Source organism: Cucumis melo, chromosome 11 (assembly GCF_025177605.1).
Source record: "Cucumis melo cultivar AY chromosome 11, USDA_Cmelo_AY_1.0, whole genome shotgun sequence".
NCBI lineage: Eukaryota > Viridiplantae > Streptophyta > Magnoliopsida > Cucurbitales > Cucurbitaceae > Cucumis > Cucumis melo.
Window position 1 is genome coordinate 29,912,937 of NC_066867.1, and position 23,402 is coordinate 29,936,338.

General features: G+C 30.3%; 3 protein-coding genes across 3 annotated transcripts; 1 reads left to right on the forward strand and 2 right to left on the reverse strand.

Annotated features, from left to right (window-relative positions):
- Positions 1-1,401: 1,401 nt before the first annotated feature.
- On the reverse strand, positions 1,402-7,348 carry LOC103497841 (glyoxysomal fatty acid beta-oxidation multifunctional protein MFP-a). Its single transcript, XM_008460196.3, has 18 exons — positions 6,983-7,348; positions 6,270-6,341; positions 6,123-6,188; positions 5,985-6,041; positions 5,805-5,872; positions 5,643-5,724; positions 5,144-5,199; positions 4,711-5,013; positions 4,530-4,616; positions 4,183-4,357; positions 3,976-4,097; positions 3,739-3,902; positions 3,403-3,657; positions 3,206-3,327; positions 2,768-2,889; positions 2,402-2,550; positions 2,174-2,312; positions 1,402-1,703 (listed from the first exon to the last, which is right to left on the reverse strand). Exons 1-18 carry the CDS (start codon positions 7,083-7,085, stop codon positions 1,668-1,670), a joined length of 2,178 nt encoding a protein of 725 aa, XP_008458418.2. The 5' UTR covers positions 7,086-7,348; the 3' UTR covers positions 1,402-1,667.
- Positions 7,349-12,322: 4,974 nt separating this feature from the next.
- LOC103497840 (uncharacterized) lies at positions 12,323-15,212 on the forward strand. Its single transcript, XM_008460195.3, has 3 exons — positions 12,323-12,876; positions 12,997-13,102; positions 15,039-15,212. Exons 1-3 carry the CDS (start codon positions 12,712-12,714, stop codon positions 15,119-15,121), a joined length of 354 nt encoding a protein of 117 aa, XP_008458417.1. The 5' UTR covers positions 12,323-12,711; the 3' UTR covers positions 15,122-15,212.
- Positions 15,213-18,488: 3,276 nt separating this feature from the next.
- On the reverse strand, positions 18,489-19,356 carry LOC103497839 (FCS-Like Zinc finger 15). The gene is made up of 2 exons (XM_008460192.3): positions 18,980-19,356; positions 18,489-18,874 (listed from the first exon to the last, which is right to left on the reverse strand). The coding sequence occupies exons 1-2, from the start codon at positions 19,171-19,173 to the stop codon at positions 18,643-18,645; spliced, it is 426 nt and encodes a 141-aa protein (XP_008458414.2). The 5' UTR covers positions 19,174-19,356; the 3' UTR covers positions 18,489-18,642.
- Positions 19,357-23,402: the final 4,046 nt, after the last annotated feature.

The window sequence follows — 23,402 nt, forward strand, 5'->3', positions numbered from 1 at the left end:
TGCTAAAGTGAATTGATGAACTTTCAGCTATTGAAATCAAATCTATCTCGATATAATCCATTGGATTTTGATGAAATCAAGCTGTGTATTATTAATTTTATATTTTATTTTTCCTTTAAAAATAATAGAAAAAAATATATCAATTTATATTGAATTTGTATAAACCAACATATAGAGCTTATGTGTGATTTCAATAGCTGAAATCCAACGGATCAATCAATCTTTTTTTGTTTCGATAAAATTTGGTGTAATGCACTATTGAATCTATTAAATACTTGAACTTTTTTTAAGTGAACGAGTTTTGATTTTTTTCAGTTGCAGTTTGTTTTGGAATCGTTAGTCTAATAGAGAATTTTGAGTTTCAAACGAATATCGAAGACATGCTAGTGAAAATTCAAAGTAAATTGATATGTCTCCAAAAAAACCTATTTGAAGTTTTGTTTTTTGTTTTTAATTTGAAAAGTTAATTGAATATTAATACTGTTTATAGAACTACTAAAAAATTGGAAAAGAGAAAATATGATTAAATCGTTAAAAAAGAACCTTCAACAAGATATTTAAACTTCATAATAAAATCGAGTATAATGAATTATCTTTTATTGATCTTTTGTGTGAATTATAAATAATTTAGAAAAAACCCCAACAAAAAACGATCTTTTATGAGTTTATTTTTATGGTTTGGTTGAAATAATTGGAAAGAAAGAAAATAAAAGGAAATAAACAAATCAAATGATAAAAGAACGAATGAAAAAAAAGAAAAAAAGAGAGATCATATATTAACATTTTGTTTATAAAAGTTGAAAATATATTTTCACGGTGTATTTGTTTTTGCATGAAAAAACATTATTAAAGATATATTCAAAGTATAAAATTATACATACTTTTGTAAACTGATAATCTTATTAAATAAGCCAAAATACAAGAATGTCTCAATTCACAATTATTTGATTTGGATAAAACCGACAACATCAAATATAACATAACTCAAATAAAGATTAAACATATACTATCAAATATCAAATCTCAAATCGACTATCCATAATAAGATATTTTATTTTAATTTTAAAAACCGTTGGTTACCTTCTTGTTTTTTTGTTTCAGTTTTGCTAACTAAAATTGTAATTACTTATTTAACATTTTGAAAACTGGACAAAGAATAAAAAACAAAGAAAAAGAAAAAAAAGGTAAACACAAGACAATGTTTTAAAACAAAAAAAAAACATCACTAAAAGGACCCTTTGAAATTCAAATTCCAAAAGACCTAAGAGATCCACAACTTTCTGCCCCAAAAAAGGAAACAAGAAAATTCTTATTAAAAAAAAAGAAAAGAAAAGAAAAGAAAAGCAAGCTAGGCCGTGCTAACATGCGCATCTAATAATATATAAAGACAAGAACAAGATATTTCAAAAGCATCCAATGGAAAGCAATTTGATAGTTCAACTAAAAGGATAAATGAAGATAATAAATTTAATCATTTTCCTTTTTAACTTACTATTACTATTATTGTTGTGGTACCTTCAAGTTTGTTTGCGATTCCTAGGGCTCCTTAATTACTAATAATTATCATCTTCTTCCAAACCAAGTATAACCCCAGAGAATTATTTAGGGCATCTTTATGGGATTGTAAGAACGAACACGACTTGCGCACCTTAGGTTCGGTGTATATCTTACAATCGAGATTTTGCGACAACAGATGGAGAACTCTGCAAAATATGATGCAACGTTTTTAGAAAGAAACTAAGTTGAGCATAACTCAACTAGTTACACGAGGTCAAAGATTCGGAAATTCACTTGTTAGAATAAGAAAAAATTAAAAGAAAAAGTGTAACTGATAAATTTTTAGGTCCATCTCAATGTCTAGGTGAGGGAGGGCTATGTTTATTCGATATATCTTATTACCTTTTAAACACTTTCTTTTGATTTCTATCAATGATAAACTTTTATCATTGTCTATCAATATCATTTATAAAAGCATATCAGAGTTTATCAATTTCTATTTTTGAGAAAATTGAATAGTTTGTCAAATTTATCATTTTCCACAATTTTCCTATATATATATATATATATTTTTTTTTAATTTTCACGAATTTTTATCATTCTAATTATTTTCATTTTACTGAGTTGACATGTTATAGCACAAGATATATGTCAAGCAGTGGTTTAGATTACTCACCAAGGTTGAGCCCTGAGCAGCTCTTTCAGCCAAGTAAGCACAAGGCTTGAAGAATCCGCCGTACAGTTTTGACCATTCCTCTAACCTTGAATATATGTATTTTGATCCAAGAGAATCAGCCCAAAACATCACTCCTCCCCTGCGATCAAAAGGAACCATACCTTGTAGAGCATTTATTGAGGACTAATCAAATAAAAACCTAGTTTAAAACAACTCTCACCAACCTACCTGTAAGGTGGAAAACCCATCCCCATTACACCGGCGATGTCCAAGTCTGCTGCTTTGACGGCTATTCCTTCGGCGAGTACACGGCATGCTTCATTCACCACAGGGAAGAATATCATCTCGATGAGGTCCTTATCTGATAATTTCGCTAGCTGGACCCAGACGATCACAAATAGAAGAATGTGCAGAAGTTCAACATCAGAACATTACGCAAAACTTTCCAACGGTTAAAAGTACACACTTCTCAGTTGTGAGTTTGGCATTTGATCTTTAATTTATGAAAGTTCAAGGAAGGAGCACCGTGTCAAAAGAAAAAGAAATATCACGCAAACTAAATGCACAAAGAGAGAGAGAGAGAGAGAGCGAGACCTTAGGGTCTACAGAAATGCCAGACATGCTCCTAGCCTTTTCAATATACTTCTTTAACTCAGGATCTGGCTTAGACTTGCGGTTCTTGTCATAGAGATAAAAACCTTTCTGAGTTGTCTCACCTGAAAAATTACAAAGTTATATTTTAAATAAATGTCCATGACTAAAGAAGAAAGATAAGATATTTGAGCGTGTGATTCCATAAACCGTCGATCATTAGGGTTTTATGCTTATATAGGATGGACTTTTTTTTTTTAATACCTCTGACAATGAGTTACGGAATGTGAGTTGTGTGTGTGATGAGGAGTAATTACACCCTTGGTATACTTCCAGATAAATAAAAATACCTAAAAGAATCAACGATAAAATATTTTCCGGAAGTGTAATGCCAGCAAAATGATAGATGCAAGTGTCTGAGTTGAAGGGGTGAAACTCTACCTGCTCTCTTATCCTCTTGCATAAGAGGAATTATCATAGATTTGAAGGTTCTATCAGGAAAATTCTGAACAAACTGACCACCGGTTGCTATAGCTACCCCAAAACCAACAAGATCAATCAATCTGAAGGAAAATAGCAAAGTTAGATGAAGGTCGAAAATGAAAAAGCATGAAGCTGAAGCACAAAAGTCTATAAACCTGAAGGGACCCATTGGCATTCCAAACTTAGAAATTGCCCTGTCGATCAGATATGGATCTACTCCATGTTCTACAAGTAACAAAGCAGCTTGAGTATATGGGAAAAACATCCTATTGACAGCAAAACCAGTGCAATTGCCAACAACAACTGGTGTTTTCTTTATCCTTTTTCCGACATCTACTAAATCAACAATTACTCGAGGAGCTGTCCTTTTAGTACGAACAACTTCCAATAGTGGCATGACGTGTGCTGGACTGCATCAGAAGCGTAAACTCAATGGCTAAGTGGCTAAGCCAAGACAATACAGGAATGAGGAGAAATATGAATTTACAAACCTAAAGAAATGAGCTCCAATAATTCTATCATGAGATTTTGTTTTCTCTCCAATCAGATCCAAATCTATTGTGGACGTATTGGTAGCAAGTATGCAACGTGGAGGGCAATATTTCTCAAGATCAACGAAGATCTGTTGCTTCAGGGAGATGTTCTCTATAACAGCCTGTACAAGCATACCACATTGACATTAACGATTGCTACTTTTTGTGGGTGAAGAAGTAAGAAGTGGGACTTACCTCAATCACCATATCCACATCTTTGAAACTTTCATAGTCAAGGACACCCTTGAGTAGGGAAATGGTTCTTTCAAATTTTTCTGGAGTCATTTTCCCCTTGCGGACTTGGCTTTGTAGATTGGCTAACATATTTACACATGACAGGTCATACACAAGCCAGATAGAATAAACAAGATTACAGTCAATAGTAGTAAATTCCAGGCTTACCTTTGACTCTGCCAAGACCGGCCTCCAAAAACTTTTCATTTACTTCTTTAAGAATCACAGAATAGTTGCTAAGAATCAATGTTGTAGCTATCCCAGATCCCATCAATCCCCCACCAATAACAGCAACTTTATTAATACGTCTTGGCGTCAACCCAAGATCAGAAACTCCAGGTACCTGTCATATTTTGAAAAAAAAAAAAAGGAAAGAATATCAAAATAAGTGAAAGGACTAACCTCGTAATGTACAAACAATGGATGTGATTTTTTCTATATCCTGAATTTCAGGTTCTGAAATAAAGATTATTTTAAGCAATCATTTATTTTTTCGGTAAATCTTCATCACATACCTTTGTTGTTCCACGCTGAGCAAAAAAAATATGAATCAAGCTTTTACTGGTATCAGCATGCAGTAGCACTTGAAAATCTTCAATCTCCTGCCATAAGCATAAAAAAGAAATTCAGGAAGGTTATTTCATATTTGGATCTTTCTTTTACTTTAAGAAAAAATAGCTGCCTTAGAAATACAACCTTCCGAAGTCCAGCACGGGGACCTGAGACTACACCCGTTTCAACAACATCAAGGCAAACGAGTGGGTGCTTGAGATTTGGAGCCTGTTTCCGTACTTGAGCCCTGGCAAATTTAAATATTTCCCTAGCATCAGCAAGAGACTCTAACTTGTCGGTTTTGTGAAGACTGATAATCCATGGTTTTCTCCGCTCTGAGATATCCAGAGCCCATTTGCGAGCAGCACTGATCAACTCTTCGGGAGGGATTATGGCATCCACGAGTCCCAGTGAAAAAGCTTCTTCTCCTTTGACTGGCTTGGATGTCTGTTCAAGCGTAGCAAGTTTGGATACGTTGAGAGAGACAGGTAAAGAAATAAACAAGAGATATGAATGGCCATTGAAGCTATTTTACGGCAAGGTATCAGAAAACAAAAGCAAGAGCTACTAATCTCACCAGCATCATTTCTAAAGCCTTTGGAAGACCAACCAGACGAGGAAGTCGCTGTGTTCCTGAACAATAAAGAAGCTTGAGATTAGAACAGCAAAAGAAAATCTTAGAAGATTTCAAAACAGTCGATTCCTGTTGTTTTCATTATATAATAGATAAATTCATTTCAGCCAATTCAAATACTAGGTTATTACTAAAAGATCTATATTATCCATCCTCTGAAAATTAGGAATTACATCGTATGCTATCCTATCAAAGGCCCAAGATCCAAATACTAAATCCACGACGGATCCAACTGATAACATAAACTGTTATTTGTTAATAACTTAATCATTTATTTTCAATGTTAAAAGCATAAGTATGAGGAGGTAGATTGGTGAGATCACAACTGCCCACAGCTTAAAGTAAAATTCAGTTGGGTGCATATCATTACGGTGGCTCACAGGATTAACTGGTACAATAAAAATAAGAAAAATACCACCAAGAATCAGTGCCACAGACATACCTCCAAAACCTGGAATTAAACCAAGCTGAAGTTCAGGTAATCCTAACTGTGCAGTTTTGGTTGATAATCGTGCATGGCATGCCTACAAACCAAAATTATATAAAATATTTTTAAACAATGATTTTAAAGATTTAATTGTCTAAAAGAAGTACTAAGACATACCATAGCGACCTCTAACCCTCCACCCAAAGCAAGTCCGTCAATAGCAGCAACAGCAGGCTTTCTAGCAGCTGGAAACCATAACTAACAATTAATTTCTCGACCAAAACTATCCTTTTCACTCGCTTTTCAAGAGAGTTGGAAGATGAGAATAAGAATTAAAGAAATTGAGCGGAAATGTACCTTCAAAAATATCAGTGATTACATCAATGGAAATGTAGCCAGGCCGTGGTTCCACAGCTAAAAGATCATTTAAAAGATGTCAACAAAAATGTCTAGAGTAATTATGAGACAATGGGACACAGAGAAATGTAAACACACCTTTTCCACCTTGCAGTCCACCGAAGGCTGTTATATCAAAGCCACCGGAGAACTTTCCCCTGGCACCTGCTCAAATGACATACAGAGTTAGCTTTTACATCTCTAACATTTCTAATAGCTCATGTATGAAAATCGTTTCACCCTAACCTGTAACAACAATTGCCTTCACATCTTCTCTTAGCAAAGCCTGTTCATAACTCTCTTTCAAGCTAAATAATACTACATTACAAAGAAAGAGGAGTAATACACTTAGTACATATGAAGAGGATAAAATAACTCATCTTAAAAGAAAAACAACCAAGAGCCAGTTCTCAGTTTACAATTTTCCCAATAATAAGAACGGAGTCCCCAAACCACAAATTCTCATGACTGTATGAAAATCAATGCAGTGCTCTAAATGAAGTCGTCTTATATTTTCATCATTCATATTTCCAGTGGTTTTTCATACACAGCAAGAAGCCTAGCTCAATTATAATAACACCACAAATAACACACATAAGTACAATGCTAAAACCTACAGCTCCAAGCCTCCATTGGTATATTAAACAGTCAAAGCCAGTGAACCAAGTCGTCGAATTAGCAATTGGCAATTTGTCATGTGATTGAGCTGTTTTTAACTCAAACCAGTAGATAATCATAATAAACGCGATTCTTTGATCATTTATGTATATCCGACAAATGATTCTTCAAAACAATTATAAGAAATGAAATATAGGACCCACGAAATCAACCAAAAACGAAATTCTCGACACAAAAAGGAAAAACAAGAAGAAACCGACAACACCAAGAGATCACAACAGACGAATCAAGCAAAATCAAACGGAGTAGAAGGGCGAGAACAAAGAACATAAAATTCATACCATCAAAAGAAAGAGAGTTGACAGGAGGATTAATGATCGCGATAAGAGCGACTCCATCAGCTCCAACCTCCAAAGTTGTTCCCCCCTTCACTTGGGTAGCCATTTCTCAGTGCAGGAGATCAAAACAATCTCACAAAAATGAAAATAGAGGCCGTTTTGAGCAAGAAATTGCGAAGAATTCGATGAAGATCCAATGGAAATTCGTATCGTATTTCAGATTCCACAAGAGAGACGCTAATGGCGTGTTGTAGAGATGAACACGGAAAAGAAAACTAAAATTTCAAACTGGGGAAATAGTAAATTGTAAATTTAAGTACTAATAAGTAATGAAGTTTTTAACAACAGAATGAATAGCCCTACCGTTCCCAAATCTTCAAACCAACAACACGCGTGTGAATAGAGCGTGCACACAATACCCTCTAAATAGAATAATACAAAGTCAAATTAGGAGTTTCCGATACTCAAAATAACAACAATTATAGTTTAATTTTTAATTTTCTTAATTTTTTTCTTACGTCGAGTCTCACTTAATTATAAAATATGATAAAGCGACCGAAACGAGTATAATATAAAGAAGTAAAACTCGAGCTTATTAAGTATGTGATTGCGTTAACGGTGTGTTTACATGAATAATAGCTCAAATTTTTTCTTTCCTTCTAAAATTGTGAGTTTTTTTTCTTAATTTTACATTTTAAAATCTTAATTTAAGTTAGGACGAAATATATACTGTTAATTTAAGATGTATTTATAAATATAAAAATATAAATTAAAATATTTACAAAATATAGTAAAATTATGGATTATATCTCTTTCTATTGGTGTTTTTGTTTACAAAATATAGCAAAATTTTGAATTATATCACTTTCTATCAATATAAGTATTTATCAAAATCACTGATAGAAGCATGTTAGTGTATATCAATGTCTATTATTGATAGAATTTGAAATTTTACAAATTTGTAATTAATTTGACAATTTTACCATTTTTTACAATCATTTTAAACTATACAATTATTCAAAAATTACGTTTAAAAAGGAGATTTGTCAAAAACGACAAATTTGACAAATATAACAAAATTTCATATTCTATAGACGATAGACATACTTATATCGATCATATTGATAAACAGTAATATAAGTCTATAATTATCTATCGTCGTACAATTCAAAATTTATTATATTTTAGTTTGTTTTCTTATATTTAAAAATGTTTCTTTTAAAAAAGAATTTAGCCATTGAAAATTATAAAATTTATGGTTTGACCGTTAATGCGGCAAATAGAAACAAGGGGGCGCGTGGTCAAGCTCGCTTAGAGGAGTAGCGTAGAAGCGCACAAATATCTGCCACGTCATCGAGTTGTCTGTTGATATCTTTAAATCCTCTTTTTTAAAATTATTTTAATTCGCAAATGCCGTGTTGTCATTTTCTGATTGGATGAAGTGGACATTTGTTTTTACTTTCATTTTTCATTGGGACTCGTAAAGAGATTGGTATTGAAATGCGGAAAAAAATGATTTTTGGATATATGGATAACAAAAGATAATAATATGAGAATAAATAATAATAATAATAATAATAATAAAGAAAAATAGTTTTTTTTTTTTAAGAATTATGACAAATAGAAAAAAAAAAAAAGTATTAGCAAAATATAGTAATAAATAAATAAATAAACAATTATATGAATGTTGTTCTATTTTATAAATTTTACATTTTTTTATCATTTTTCTTTATATTTTGTACCTAGCTTCTATTTAATATTTTAAGCATTTAATTTTTAAAATTTGATTTTGATTTAGTTCTAAAGTATCAAAATATTATAAATTTTCTTTTACAATTTTGTTTCAAATTAACCTATAGAAATTGAGATTTTACATTTTTAAGGTCAGTTTTTTTGATTACATACTTACTTTCAAAGAATTATGTTAATATTTAATAATTAATTTAAAGTAATTATAAAATAATTTTTTCAACTTAATTTAGAAGGGATAAAAAACAGTGAACTTTAATTATTTTAAATTTATTAACATATATGTCAGAAAATAAATACTTCGTTGATTGAGTTATACAACATAGTTTCACATTTAAATTATTAAACAAATGTGATTAACTTAATATTATGATAAACTTAGGGTTACGATAAAATGTGTCTGGATGAAGGGTTATGAAAGAAATGTTATAATAAGATATGTTTGGAGAAAGAGTTATAGAATAAGTGTTGTGATAAGATGAGTTTGAGGAAAGGGTTACGTTGATAAGGTTATACAGTATTATGATAAGATGTGTATGAGGAAGAGTTATAGAATTTATATATATATATATATATATAATTCATATCATGAATCCGATACACAAATTTCGTATATTTAATTTACCAAATTGTCTTAGTTGTCGTAAAACAATTTGTCTTAATTTCTGAATATGAAGTTCATTTTCAACCTTTTTTAAGTAGTTACGTGTGAATAATTTTTTAAAAAATTCATATTTTGAATCCAATACACAAATTTTATATATTTAATTTACCGAATCGTTATAGTTTTCGTAAAACAATTTTCCTCAATTTATTTAACTACGATGTTCGTTTTCAACATTTTTTAAGTATACGTTACGTTTCAATTAATTGGTTTTATGCATGTGACACGCAATCCGTAAACAGGTAAATAAGTGCAAATAACAATTGAAAATACGAACTACCGAAAACAATGAGGTTGAAATTAATATCAAGATTTAATTACCTTCAATCAACTCTGTATTCGAACTCATATCAATATATTTATGAAATTAAAATTTTGATATCAATCTCCTAAATACAATACGATATCGATATCAAAATTTTAATTTCACAAATATATTGACATGTATTCGAACCTAGAATTCGTTAAAGGTAATTAAATTAAAATTTTAATTGTGTAATCAAAATAAATTACCTAATTAAATAATAAATGTAGAAATTAAAATTTTAATAACGTAGCTGTACTAAATTTATAACATAAAAAAAAAAAAAAAGTTGTGTTTTTAAAATATAAAAATTAAAATCAACAAAAGGATAAGTATAAAAATTACAAATGAAAAGAAAATGGATTAAGGAATAGTTGAGGAAGGGTTGATGGGATAAAACTAGGATTATGATAACCCTTCCCTGAAACTAGGGTTGGGTAACCCACCCTCTTCTTTATACCCTTCTCCCAAACAAATAAACAAAAAAAATATTTTTGTTTAATTATTTTAAATTTGTTAACATAGTAAAATTAATATTTTGTTGATTGAGTTATACGAAGTACTTTCACATTTTGTCGATTCACCCTGTGGGCCAAACAACCCCTCGAGCTTTATGACATTTACTATAATAGAAGTACGAAAAAAACACCCACATTTTATCTCCTTATTTTTAGGCATTAATAGACAAACCACAATTAACAAAATACGTGTGACCTCTAAATATCTAACTTAATAAAAGGAAACTACATAAAAAGATAGGATTTTTTTAAAAATAACAAAATAAAGTAATATATTTACAAAAACTATAGTATCAATAATAAAAATCGATAAACTTCTATGACTGTCTATCAATATTTGTTACTGATAGAATCTGAAAATTTTCTATAGTTTGTAAATATTTTGTCAAATTTGCTATTTCTTACAATTTCTTTCTTACAATTTCCTTAAAAAAGGAAAATTGTATAAACAACAAAATAAACAAAATATTTATATTTCATAGAAAAATCTAGATCTAATGTAATAGATTTGATTTTTTGTAATTTTTTTCTACTAAAGGCAAATAGTTTGTTTATTAATTGTTTCCTAAAAAATCCGTCGAAACAACATCAACAATAATAATATTAAAATAGACAAAATATCGAAGTCTTCTTACAAATTGCCAACATAAATCTCATTTAGTCTCCGATTCAAATATAAATATAAAGAAACTACATTTTATCTCGACTCTAACTCACGTTTGAAAAACGATTCCAAATAAATCACACGATACTTTAAAATAAAAACTATAGTAAATTGCTTTTTTAAAAAATAAGTTTCTTCTATTTTGGGCATTCACAAATCATTACTTTTTTAGGAAGTTAAATATTAGTTATAAGTATATTAGAAATAAGTTTTTTATTCTATAGAAGCAGTAAGTTTTTATTTTAAAGTTTTCTCATTAAATGTAAAGTATTATTAGTTGGTTTGTTCTCTTACCATCAAATATTTAAATTAAGACATTGAAAATTTAATTCGAAAGCTTAAAAAAAAAAAGTTACAAAAAACATAGTAATTCAAGTTTGTTTGGAGTAATGTGAGAGTGTGTATAAATGTATAGAGGATACGAACGGTGACAGAATGGAGAATGCGAATGAACTGACAAGAATGTGAGCGGAAGTACAAGATTTATTGATTTTAAAAAAATACCTACTGAAATTGATTTTTAAATAATTAAATTTATGTTTGGTATCATATTCTTAAAAGTAATTTTCAATTATCGTGTTTCATTTCAGAAGTTAATTTAGAATTGTTCAAGTTGAGAAATAATTATTTATCTTTAGATAATTATAGTAAACATCTATTTCTATTTATGTTAGGGATAGTTGCAAATATAGTAACTATATTCAAAATAATGAAGTATATAACAATATTTAAAAAAAAAAATGCAAATATAGGAGTATATCGAAATTGCAAATATAGACTCTTATGTCAAAGTCTATCGGTGATATAATCTATCAATGATAGGAGTATATCACCGATAGATTTTGCTATATTTGCAATTTTTTAAAAAATATTGTTACATACTTAATAATTATTCTAAAAACTGCTATCCAATATAATTAGGGTTATTTTACTGTTAAATTATTGTACACATGGTTGATTATATGTTTATATATAGACACCGTAAAATATCAAAACAAATATAACGGTTTACTTTATTAACAATTAATGATAGGTTGCATCTTTTATTCCCATATTTAACTAACCAACGATATCTTATACAAAATTTATAACCATTTTGTGAGTTATTAGTCGGAATTATCGAACAAATATCACATATGACCTAATTCTTCAAAATATCAATTTGAAATGATTTTATATTTTTCTAAGGTTAATTTTAATTCATGCCAAACACCACCATTTGAAAGAAAAATGATTTTAACAAAGAAAAAACACACTTTTATATTTTTCGTAAGCTTTGATTTCTCCAATTTACTCATTCATCCTTTTCGTTTGTTTCTACGTAATCACCCGCGACAAATTTCGTTCTTCAAAATACCATTCTATTATAGTAATAGAAAAAAAAATTACTTTATTCATACTATGAATTTAACTTTTAAAACATTGACGAAAGGAAACTTTAAATTAGTGAAGTTTAGAATGTAAACTTTAACCAATTTTTTTCTGAAGGGTCAAAGTGAGTCAACGAGTTGACACACCCTTTCTCGTTCTAGTTCTCCGAAGACCACTAAAACGACGCCGTATTGACAGGCTGTACCGGCGAAGCAAAAATTCACCGACGGCTCCATTCAAAGGACGAGATTGCAAAAAGCCGCAATAAATTCCAAAAAGAGTTAAAAATCACTTTATCCTCTCAGATTCTGAGAGAACTCACGAGCTTTCCTTACAATTTCCACTCAAATCGATGAACTAATTCCAAATTTCTCCGAACAACAACAACTACTCGAACAGATTGTTTCCTCATATACCGTCGGTTCCGAACCCGCACCGGAGATCAGCAGAAAGAAAAAAAAAATGAGTAACGATGCTAAGAGAAGCATTCAAGGGAATCTAATGGTGAAATCTGTGTCGGAAGATCGGAAACCACCGGCTGTGACGGCTACTGGGAAGAAAATTGTTATCAAGAGTGCTGATATGTTTGGTGATGTGCAGAAAGAGGCTATCGATGTCGCCATAGCTGTAAGTTCTATTTTCTCGATCGCTATTTATTTATTTGTTTTTTTTTTGTTAATTTCGTATTTGAATTTCATATTTGGACTGTTGTTCTTTCTCATGATCTTTTGTGGATTTTTGTATTAGGCATTTGAAAAGCATAGTGTAGAGAAGGATATAGCAGAGTGTATTAAGAAAGAGTTTGATAAGAGACATGGACCGACCTGGCACTGCATTGTTGGCCGTAATTTTGGTAACTGATCTTCCTCTTCCTATAAAAATTCAGCTGACGTTTTTTGTGATTTTGCTGCTTGATAATGTGCCTTCTCGTTTCGACTTTGGTGCGAAGGTTTACATCGTGAATGGAATAGATCTACATTTTTAGGTTGCTTGGTAGAAGTGTTTGATCTGGTTAGATTACCTGCATTTGATAATAAGCGGTCCTTCCACAAGATTTAATTGAATTGAGCTGATTTAGAGTTGTTAAGACTAACTTTTACAGAGAACTTGAAAGTTTTTCTTCTCAATTTTGTTCATTCCCTTTCCTTCTATCCTCTGATGTTAGTCTTTCGTGAAATTTGAACTCAAATCACCATGGACTAATTTAATGTTATGAAGATGGTGGGTGTTTGTCGAGAAATTATTCAGTTAGGCTGCCACAATGTAGTGAATAGTTTCTTGTTATTGGATGCATGAGAGAAAAGTATCTTGAATTTATAGCCAAAGGTTATTAAGTGGCATGCAATTTTTTTAAATCAACACCCATTGGTTATTATATGTGACTGCCTCATGTCATGGTTGAGATTAGTCGTGTTGTAAATAAGTCGACACAAAGTTATCTTGAAAAAGAAACTGAAACTTTAACTTGTCCTGGTTGCTGCTGGATTAGAGGTTGTTGTTGAGTTGAACGGGTCTTCTTTTGTGGAAGACAGGAGTTATTTTGGTTTGCAAACTTTCCGGGATGGGTGGTTATCCTCTACTTAGAACAAGGGTAGTCCGTTCTCTGTCTTTGGTTGTTTGTTTTGAGGTTGTTGTATTTCATTTATTTTCCAAAGAAAAGAAAAAGAAACTGAAACTGTCGGCTCTTCTAGAAGTTAACTCAAACCCCTGAGCATAAGAACCCTTAACCCCTTAAAGCTGATTTCCATGGTAGGTGGTTTAACGTTTCTCAAGGCCAATAATTTTGTTTTCGGTTTTGAGTTGGCAACCCAATTAATGAAGGTCAAGGTGACAATGGAAAAGGGTCCCTTCCTTCTCGGGGGGTGAGAGAGAGTCTAATCTGTCCTCCATAACTTTAGTCAACTTCGTGCAGAACATTTATCTCCCTTTTTCTTCCCTTGTATAATTTGGTCCAGGTCTGAAAATGCTTACAATTTGCTTTCAATTCCCTTCTATTGCATTCGACAAGAGAAAATAGTGGATTTCTTGATATTTCTTGAGCCGAGTGGTCAATGTCAATGACAATGTTATCATTATCAACATGTATGGCTAGTAATTAGGCTCTATTCTTCAAATGTTCCATATTTTGTCTACTCTCTTTTTGAGCAACAAAATCTCATGGTTACTCCATGTAAATTTATCTATCTTTGTGAGTGAAGACATTTGTAACATCAAGCTGGTGCAAATACCAATTATGTGTTGCGTCCGACAAGGTGAATACTGTGATACAAGTCTATCATATAAGGTTTCAAAATTGGAGATCATCTTTGTGATTGAAAATATCATTCTTTAACATCAACGGGGTATTTGAACCACCAACTTCAAGTGGGTGGATCAGACTATTGTATTATAGTCCACCTCAAGTTGGAGTTTTCAATTATTATAACCTATAATTAACTACATTATTACTGTTTCAAATTCTTCTTTGTTACTCTTTTTACTATTTCTTATTTATTCTCTCTCTTGGTTATAGTGTTTACTATTTCCTACCCAAACTGAAATAGTTTGCACCTCAAAGAAGTGAACTATTATAACCTTCAAACCCACTTAATATAATAACCAATTCAGTGTCCTAAAATACTTCCCAAATTGATATCACGTTGAGTAGTGGCCATTAAAATGAAAGTCGATCATTTAAGTGGTTTAGGGTCGGGGGTTTCTCTTACAATCAAAACTTATAAAGCTACCTAAAACAGTGTGGATTAGATCCATGGTCCTGAATGTTGAACTTTCTGGTGTTTCTATGACAGGTTCGTACGTGACACACGAGACAAACCACTTTGTTTACTTCTACTTGGATCAGAAAGCAGTTTTGTTGTTTAAATCTGGTTGATAAACATGTATATTATGCAGATTAATGAATCTTATTAACTGATTTTATGATCATCGCAGTTTAATCAAATGATGATATCCTTTGTGGACAAGACAGCCTTCCCTTTTTCCACATCTCTTTTTTCTCGTATCTAATGATTTTGCTTAGGACACTTCAGCCTTTATATTAGACATAATCAGCTTTGTTCACACGCATTCTGTTCAAAAGTAGTTTTCATTTTCCTCCATGTTGATTGCATTTGTTGCAGTTCTATATTATCATGAGGTTCGACTTTTTGATGGATTTCTACTAAGATACTCTGATCTGAATTCATTTAGAGTCATTAACCCATCATAAGACTCGTTTAAACATAGCTTACTTGTAGGGCTAACAATGGGACTGGGAGAGATTAACCAATCCCGTCCCCCATTGGAGAACGTCATTCGATTCCCGCCATTAGAAGGGGGGACAGTATTAGAATCCCCAGTCAAACAAGTTCTTTTTGCCAATCCTACTTGGTCAATAAAGATCAAGAAGGCTTAAATCACCCCTGTAAAGAAAGTGCGAAGATAAAAGAGGAAAATAAAATGGTGTGCCTTTTGGTTCTTCAATTTTTTAAAATTCATTTTTATCATTTTAGACCATTTCTTTTACAAGTTTACAATTTTAAGTTCAATACTTAAACGGAACGTGGATAGCAATTATTTTAAATATTACAAGTCTTGTAGACATATGAGTTTGAACCTTTGTCTTAGTTCTTGAGCTGTGTCATCATTTTTCAATACCACATTAAGAAAAAAATGTTTCTTAAAAAACCCATTCTTTTTTGGTAAATTTGTTTAATCAAAACTGTTTAAAATACACTCCAACATTCTCGGTACATGACATGTCGTAAGTAAGTTTTTTTTTTACATCTATGAAAAGGCTTTTTATAAAATAGCATATTTCATAAACTCATACCATTAGAAATGACTTATAATGATCATTTCCAAAGGATATAAAAGGAGCAACTCAAATGACAAAAAGACGTCTAAAAGCTTAATATATATTCGTCGTAGCTTTTCCAAGAATTGGCTCCAAACACATTTTAAAGACTCAACTGTAATTTGAAGTACCAACGTGAACTTAGCTCAACGATAATTGACATAATCTTTTTCTCTAAAACTTGAGGAGGTCAATAAAACTTCGAGAACCATGAAAAAAATGACCAACTCTTGAGTCTCCAGGACCTATATGTGCGTGCAACCTAGAACACATTCCTTAGTTCGACGCCCATGGGAAATATGGACTTCTTAATGTATTCTATAAAAAATGAACATATATCTTGATTAGTATTTAGTACGCGTTGAGACCGTCTTATCATTAATTCTAGTAGTTTCTTTTGTTAATTTGATATTTGAAAAAGCCTATGATTCATTGACATTCTTCCATGCAATCTAAATAAAGAGTTTAAGTTCTTTAATGAAAACAATTGTAAATTCCACTCAATATTTTCTTATTGAAACATGAATGAGGGTATAAATCGATACCACTAAATTTAAATTAATAAAATTATTAATTCAGGGTTCATTGGAATACAATCTTTATTATTATTTGTAGATGTATTGGATTAAATATGTGGTGAAGGAGAATCAAGCTTCTGATAATTTTGAAGTTGATAGTATAAATATTATGTCAATTGATTATATACTCATCTTGACATACATTTCAAAATTTAAGGATATAAATTAATATATTTTAAAGTTCTTATAATCAAATTTCTTTTGTTTTGAGTGAGTTTGGACCAAATGACAGGAATGACATTTGCCAAGAATATAGAAGACAAAGTTAAGAAAATAACATGATTCGAGTTGAGGGTAAAACCTTAAAGACAAAAATGGGCCTAAGGGAAAAGAGATTTGGTTAAGCAAAGGTCGAGCCTCATCAAATACCTAATGGGGCATGCACGAGTGACTATTATTCTAGGCCCAAAATATAGCTAAAGTGAGGTGCTAGGCCTTAGCCTTGGCCAAGGACGAACCCTAACAAAATGTTAAACGGAACACACACCTAATTAGTTTAGGATAAACCTATAGCACCTCGAAGACTCTAAAGAAAGGAATTCAAGACTAACTACAACTATAAATATATCATTATGGTTCCACCAAATGTAACTTCAACTTCTTACTTCTTTTTTATTATTTAATTTTCTTTTCGACTTAGGCATCACATAACCACTTTTTCTTGATTTTACAAGTCATTTATTTTCAAATTACAAATTTATCGACCAAACTTCAGCCTTACACGACGAGTCACATCTAAATTAATATTTCCAACTTTAGGATAAAACTTCAGCCTCATGCATCCTTAATCCAGCCATCCTCTAAAAGACTTGATTCTTATTTGCATGCATTAATTAACTTCATTATGAAACAAAAAAAAAAAAAAACTTTATTTTTAATGATTAAAATTCCATTAAATACTTTTAAAAAGCTAAAAAGCAAAAATTTAAAAACTCATTTAAACACTACTTTAATATCGATATTCTTTTTTGTTGTTTCACTTTAAAAAAGATAGTCATTTTAAAACTCATACAATCAACCTTAAAGAAGTGATTGTTCTAGTCCGTTCACTTTTATTTTCATTTTATTTAAAAAAAATAAAAAAAAAATTTCCTATTTAATAATTCAAACACTAAATAAACTAACAATGACCGAAATAAACAATTCAAAAGTACATAAACTAAAAATAAATCAAAGTAAAAAAATAATGACCAAAACGAACAATTTGACAGATCATAAACCCAAATGAACTAAACATAACAATCTAATTACCAAAACAATCTATATAGAAACAGATCAGAAGAATAACTAAAATGAATATATTAAAAGTCAAATTACGAAAGTAATATTTGAAAAAAAGAAAGAAAAAAAGATTTAAGGTAAGTAAAAAAGGGGAAATTCCAAAAATGGGGTTGGTGTGTGGCCCTCCCCCCCCCCCCCCCCCCCCCCCCCCCCTCCCCCTTACGCTCTCAGTCCTTTCAGTCCTTTTTGTAAGAAAGAGGCAAAGAAAAAGCCAAAAGAAGTGTCAGAAGAAGGGTAGTTGCCAAATTGTGGGAGATTTTCACCTTTCCTTTTTCCTAATTGCTTCTCTTCTAGGGAGCAAAATTAATGCCTCCAAACAAAAATAAACCCTAATTTTTCTTTTTCATTTCAAAAAAATACCCTCGTTCTTTTTCAAACTTAATACCCTCCAACCCTAATTCATCGGATATTAGGTCATGGATTCAAGTTCAAGTATTACTTATTACTTCAATCCTTGTATTTGAATTGATTTAACCTATTCATAAAAATGGATCGTTTTTAGTATCAAATTAAGTATATTTAAAAAATTAGAAAGATAAAACGAGAAGGAAAGGAATGTAATAATATTTTTAAACCTATGATTCAAATTGAAACAAAGGGAGTTAGATTAGGGTTTTTCTCATCTCATCCATTGTTGGACAAAAACGTAATTTAGTAAATTACAAAAGGGTACTTCCGTAATTTTCATCCGAAACCCTCTCAAAACTGTCCCCTCCGATTCCTCGTGGCTTTGCGGTTATTATTACTACTAGAAGCCGCCTTCGCCGCCGCCGCCGCCATTGAAGAAGAAGAAGAAGAAGAAGAAGGAGATTCAGAGCTGGAAGACGACGGGGTTTTACGAGAATTATTATTATCTTTCATAAAACTCTCTTCTTCATCCATGAAAATCTGCTTGCGCCTACATTCCTCACTGCAAAATCCCCTATCTCCTCTACATATATATATATATATATAACCAAAAAAAAAAAAAAAAAAGAAGACATAAGAAAAGAAAAGAAAAGAAAAGAAAGGAGAGAATTGAATTGAGTTGAATTACTTGTACATGTAGATATCATTTCCAGGCAGGAGTTTGTGTTGGCAGAGGAAGCAGGAATGGAGGCGAGAGGAGGGGGTTTTGAGAGAGGATTTGGAGTAGTTGAGGGTGAGATTTGTGAGAAGGATGGAGGTGGAGTAGGGTTTTTTAGGGAAATCTCCTTGGTTGGATTCTAAAATCACGCTTAACCCCACCATTGTTGTTGTTGATGTTGGAGCATTCCACTTCAGGGAGAAAAATGTGGGAATGGAATTTTGTGTTGAATAAATAAGGAAATGGTTTGGAAAACGAAAAAGAAAGAAAGAAAGAAAGAAAGAAAGAAAGAAAGAAAGAGAAAAGGAGAAGGAAGAAGAAGATGAAGATTGTACGGATTGTGTGAGTGTCGGGGTCCAGCAGTGATTTTAGAAATAAAAATATTTTTTAGTACAATCCATTTTGTAAAATTGATTCTCAAATACCAAAAATGATTTTAAAATTATACTATAAAAATTAAAAAAAAGGTACTTTGAGTATTTAAAAATTATTTTTCTAAAATTACTTCTTTGGATTGATAAATATCGTATTTTTGTGTACAAGCGATTTTGGAAAAAGTGGTTTTGGGACAGTGTAAAAACATTGATTTGACTTCTACGCTTATTAACTGCCACGTACTCTCTCCTTTTTTTTTTCTTGAACAATTTTCATGAAACTTACAAATTATAAACAAATTCCCATGAACTTTACCTTTTTGTATATTATGTGGAAAGTGCTTCCGAAGTTTAAAAGATTTTAAGAACAATCTTAAACTTAAAAAAAAAAAAAAAGATTCTAAAAATATTCATATAATTGTTGAAATCTTGTTAGAAAAAATATCCAAAAACTTTATAAAATACTCTTTATGTTAATGAAAGTGACCAAATAGTAACTTCAAACATAAAAAAACGATGAATATGTTTAATGTTTTATTAGGTTTGAAAACCATCAATTCTAAACAATAACATCGTAATTTATAAACAACATGAGGTTTTTGGAATTGGCGGTCTTCTTGAACAAGCAATTTCATTTTTTAATATAATAATAGTATTTTCGATTATGAGAGCATTTTCGTCACAACCAAAAAATTAATCCACTGATACATTTTACTATGTTCACAAAAACACGAGACAAATCTCTAACACACGAAATTACATTATATTTTAGGGTCGATTCCGATTGAGATTGTTTAAGAGAAAACAAAAATGTAAGTTTTTATAAAAGTATGTTACTTTATTTATTTATTTTTCCAAATCTCCCTTAAACTATAACAATTTTATAATTACATCCCTTAGATTTTAAATTCAAATAATCACTTTTTTTCTCTACAACTATATTTTTCTAATTTTATACATTGTATATTATTTAAAAAATCAAATAAAACATATTTCTAAAACATTTTAATTATATTTTTAAAAATACTTAGATTAAAAAGATACATTTTAAAAACTTAAAGAGTAGACAAGTTCTAAGATTTTATATTTTAAGTTTTGGTTTTAATTTCTATTTGGTACATAGATTTGATAATATGTGTTTAACTAAGTTCATTTTCTTGAAAATATAGAGTACGTAAATATAGAAAATATGTCAAACGTGGGTATAATTCAACTAACAATATATAGTGTGTTAAAATTCTATATTTATCGTTGTTTGTAAGTTTTACATATATATAACTTAGAGGCATTTTCAAGTATTGATGCTGATGTCAATATTGAATTTTCAAACAATGCATTAATATTGACAAAATAAAGTTGATTACATCAGTTAACAAAGATGATTTTTGGATGGAGTTGATTGGATCTTGGCTAGGATTGTCAAAGAGTTTTCAAGCATTAGAGAATTAAAGTCATTGAGATGAAAGATATTGAATTGAGGTTGCAAGCTCTGTTTGATCGGTTTGGATCGTTGGTGCCGTTGCTGATTATGGACATTCTAATTCAGCCGATGCCATTGTAGATTTAAAGGAGGTAAATGACAATCTCTAAAAGAAAATCAATATTTGATAACGTAATATCTCTAGCTTCTGCTCTTACGATTGTATCTTTTTCAAAATGCCCAAAATTTTGTAATTTGGTTGTGCACTCGTTAGCCAAGTTAACTGTTTCTAAGGTTTTAGTTTTTTTTCTGAATTGTCGTGGATCTTCCTCAGATATCTCACTTGTTTTTCCTCGGTGTATGAAGAGAAGTTTTAGTTAGTTTCTATTTCTTGAAAAAAAAAAAAAAAAAAAAAAGCCAAATGATTTATTTATTTTGTTTTTGGTTGGGGAAAGAAGCTTTAAAATGACAATTAAATTTTACCTTTGTCAAAAAGTGAAAGTCCCATCATCATGTTTCATAGGGAAAAGAAAAATGGATTTATGGTGTTGTTGAATGAAGTAATATTGTGGTCCATATATAAGAAGATAAAATTTTAACCTATTACTTTATATGTCCAATTATATTCAATTTCACACTTCATTATCATCCCCACATATGTGGGGGAAACACAAACCCATTTCTACCTATTTGTCTAATGCCCATTGCACCCAATTTTCTAAACAAACATTATTATTTTATTTACTATTTTATAATTAAAACTAAAAATTAAATTAGACAAAACAAATAAATTTATTCAAAACTACTTCACTACATTAACATAAGGTTACATAAGAAGAATAAATTTAAATTTTAACCAATATTCTCCATTTTCATATATATATATATATATATGTATGTATGTATTGCTTTACGGCTACCATAGGTAAATAATATTGTTTTATGGTAAATAGTATTTTAATATTGTTAAAAGTATATTATTGTTTTCTTATCGTTGGTTAAAAATGTTGGTAGACTCGTGAAGTTGGATCTGCCCAACCTAATCTCTATGATTAAGGTTGGGTTGATGTTAAATTTTGATCAAGCAAAATGTACGTGGTCTTCACAGGGGCAACAAGGTTAAATTTTTTTTTTCTTGAGAGAAATGGAGCTTGCCTGCAAGCAAAAAGAAATCTGAACACTGTTTTGGTATAAGCTACGTACACTCTAATATTTAAGTTAAAAGGTTGGAAGGAGAAGATGGTATTTGATATTGGTTGGAAAACTTAATTGGTTACGTCTACTTTTTATTGTTTTATTTATAGGCTTATATCATTATCCTACCTCTTATATGACCGTTAGTGTATGGATCATCTTTGGGTCAAGACCAATTAGCCTAACATTCTTGTTAGGTATGTTAGGGTTTCATCTAGCTATGTTGGACCTTTGGCCTTTTAGTTTACATCACGAGTTCGCCCATAGGTGCGGTCAAAGCCAACTAGACCCATTTTTCTTATTATCCTATAGCTTTAATATTGTTTTGCTTTTCTTGCATTTTTTCCCATTGATTCGAATCCATTCACTACAGGATGGATTATAAATATTCAATTTCTCTTAGGTCAAGTTGGGGTTAAAAGTAAATGTAAATTATATAGTTTGATTTGGTTTACTAGCATGTCTAAAATTATGGAAACAAATATAAATTTTATTACTAATTTTAAAAATAAAATAAATTGCGATTGAATTGCTAATCTTTTTTAATACATGAAAGTAATTTTTTGTGATAAAAAGTAGAAATTTCAGAATTTATGGACATAAACGAAAATGAGTTCCATTATACAAAGGAATAGTTGCAAATGTAGCAATTATATTTAAAATAATTAAATATATAACAACATTTTAAAAAAATTGCAAATATAGTAAAATTTGTCAAAATCTATCGATGATAAGAGTCTATCACTAATAGACCATGTAACAAGTTTTAGTCTATCAACGATAGAAGTCTATCATCGATAGATTTTGCTATATTTGCAATTTTTTTAAAATATTGCTACATACTTAATAATTATTCTAAAAACTGCTACATTTTATAATTAGAAAGATTTAGAGGAAATGCCTAATTTGGTTACGAAATTTCGAAAATATTCTAAGTTATATATTTTTTACTTAAATAGGAAATCAATTTTTTAGGATAATTTTATCCTTATCGTTAATCAATAATATATATATAATTTTCCATTTTAATAAATAGTTATTTCCTTAATTACATTATTGTTATAATAATTGTATACATATAATTTCCTTATTCATATTGATAATTAAATAATGTTTCTCATTTTATCTTCATTTAATTTCCTTAATTATAATTTTAAATATATTTATAATGTAATAATATATGTTTTAATATGGTAATATTATTAAATAAGTATATATATTTATCTAATTTTCTCCTTTTTCTCCTTCGTCCTCGTGTTTTTTTTTTTTTCTGTTTATATTTCTCACGTTTAATTTTCTCTATTTGTATTCTTCATCTCCCAAGATTGAATAATGGTTGAATAATTCACAGTCGATTATATTTCTTCTTCGATTTTGTACACAGTCGGTTATCCTTCTCCACCGT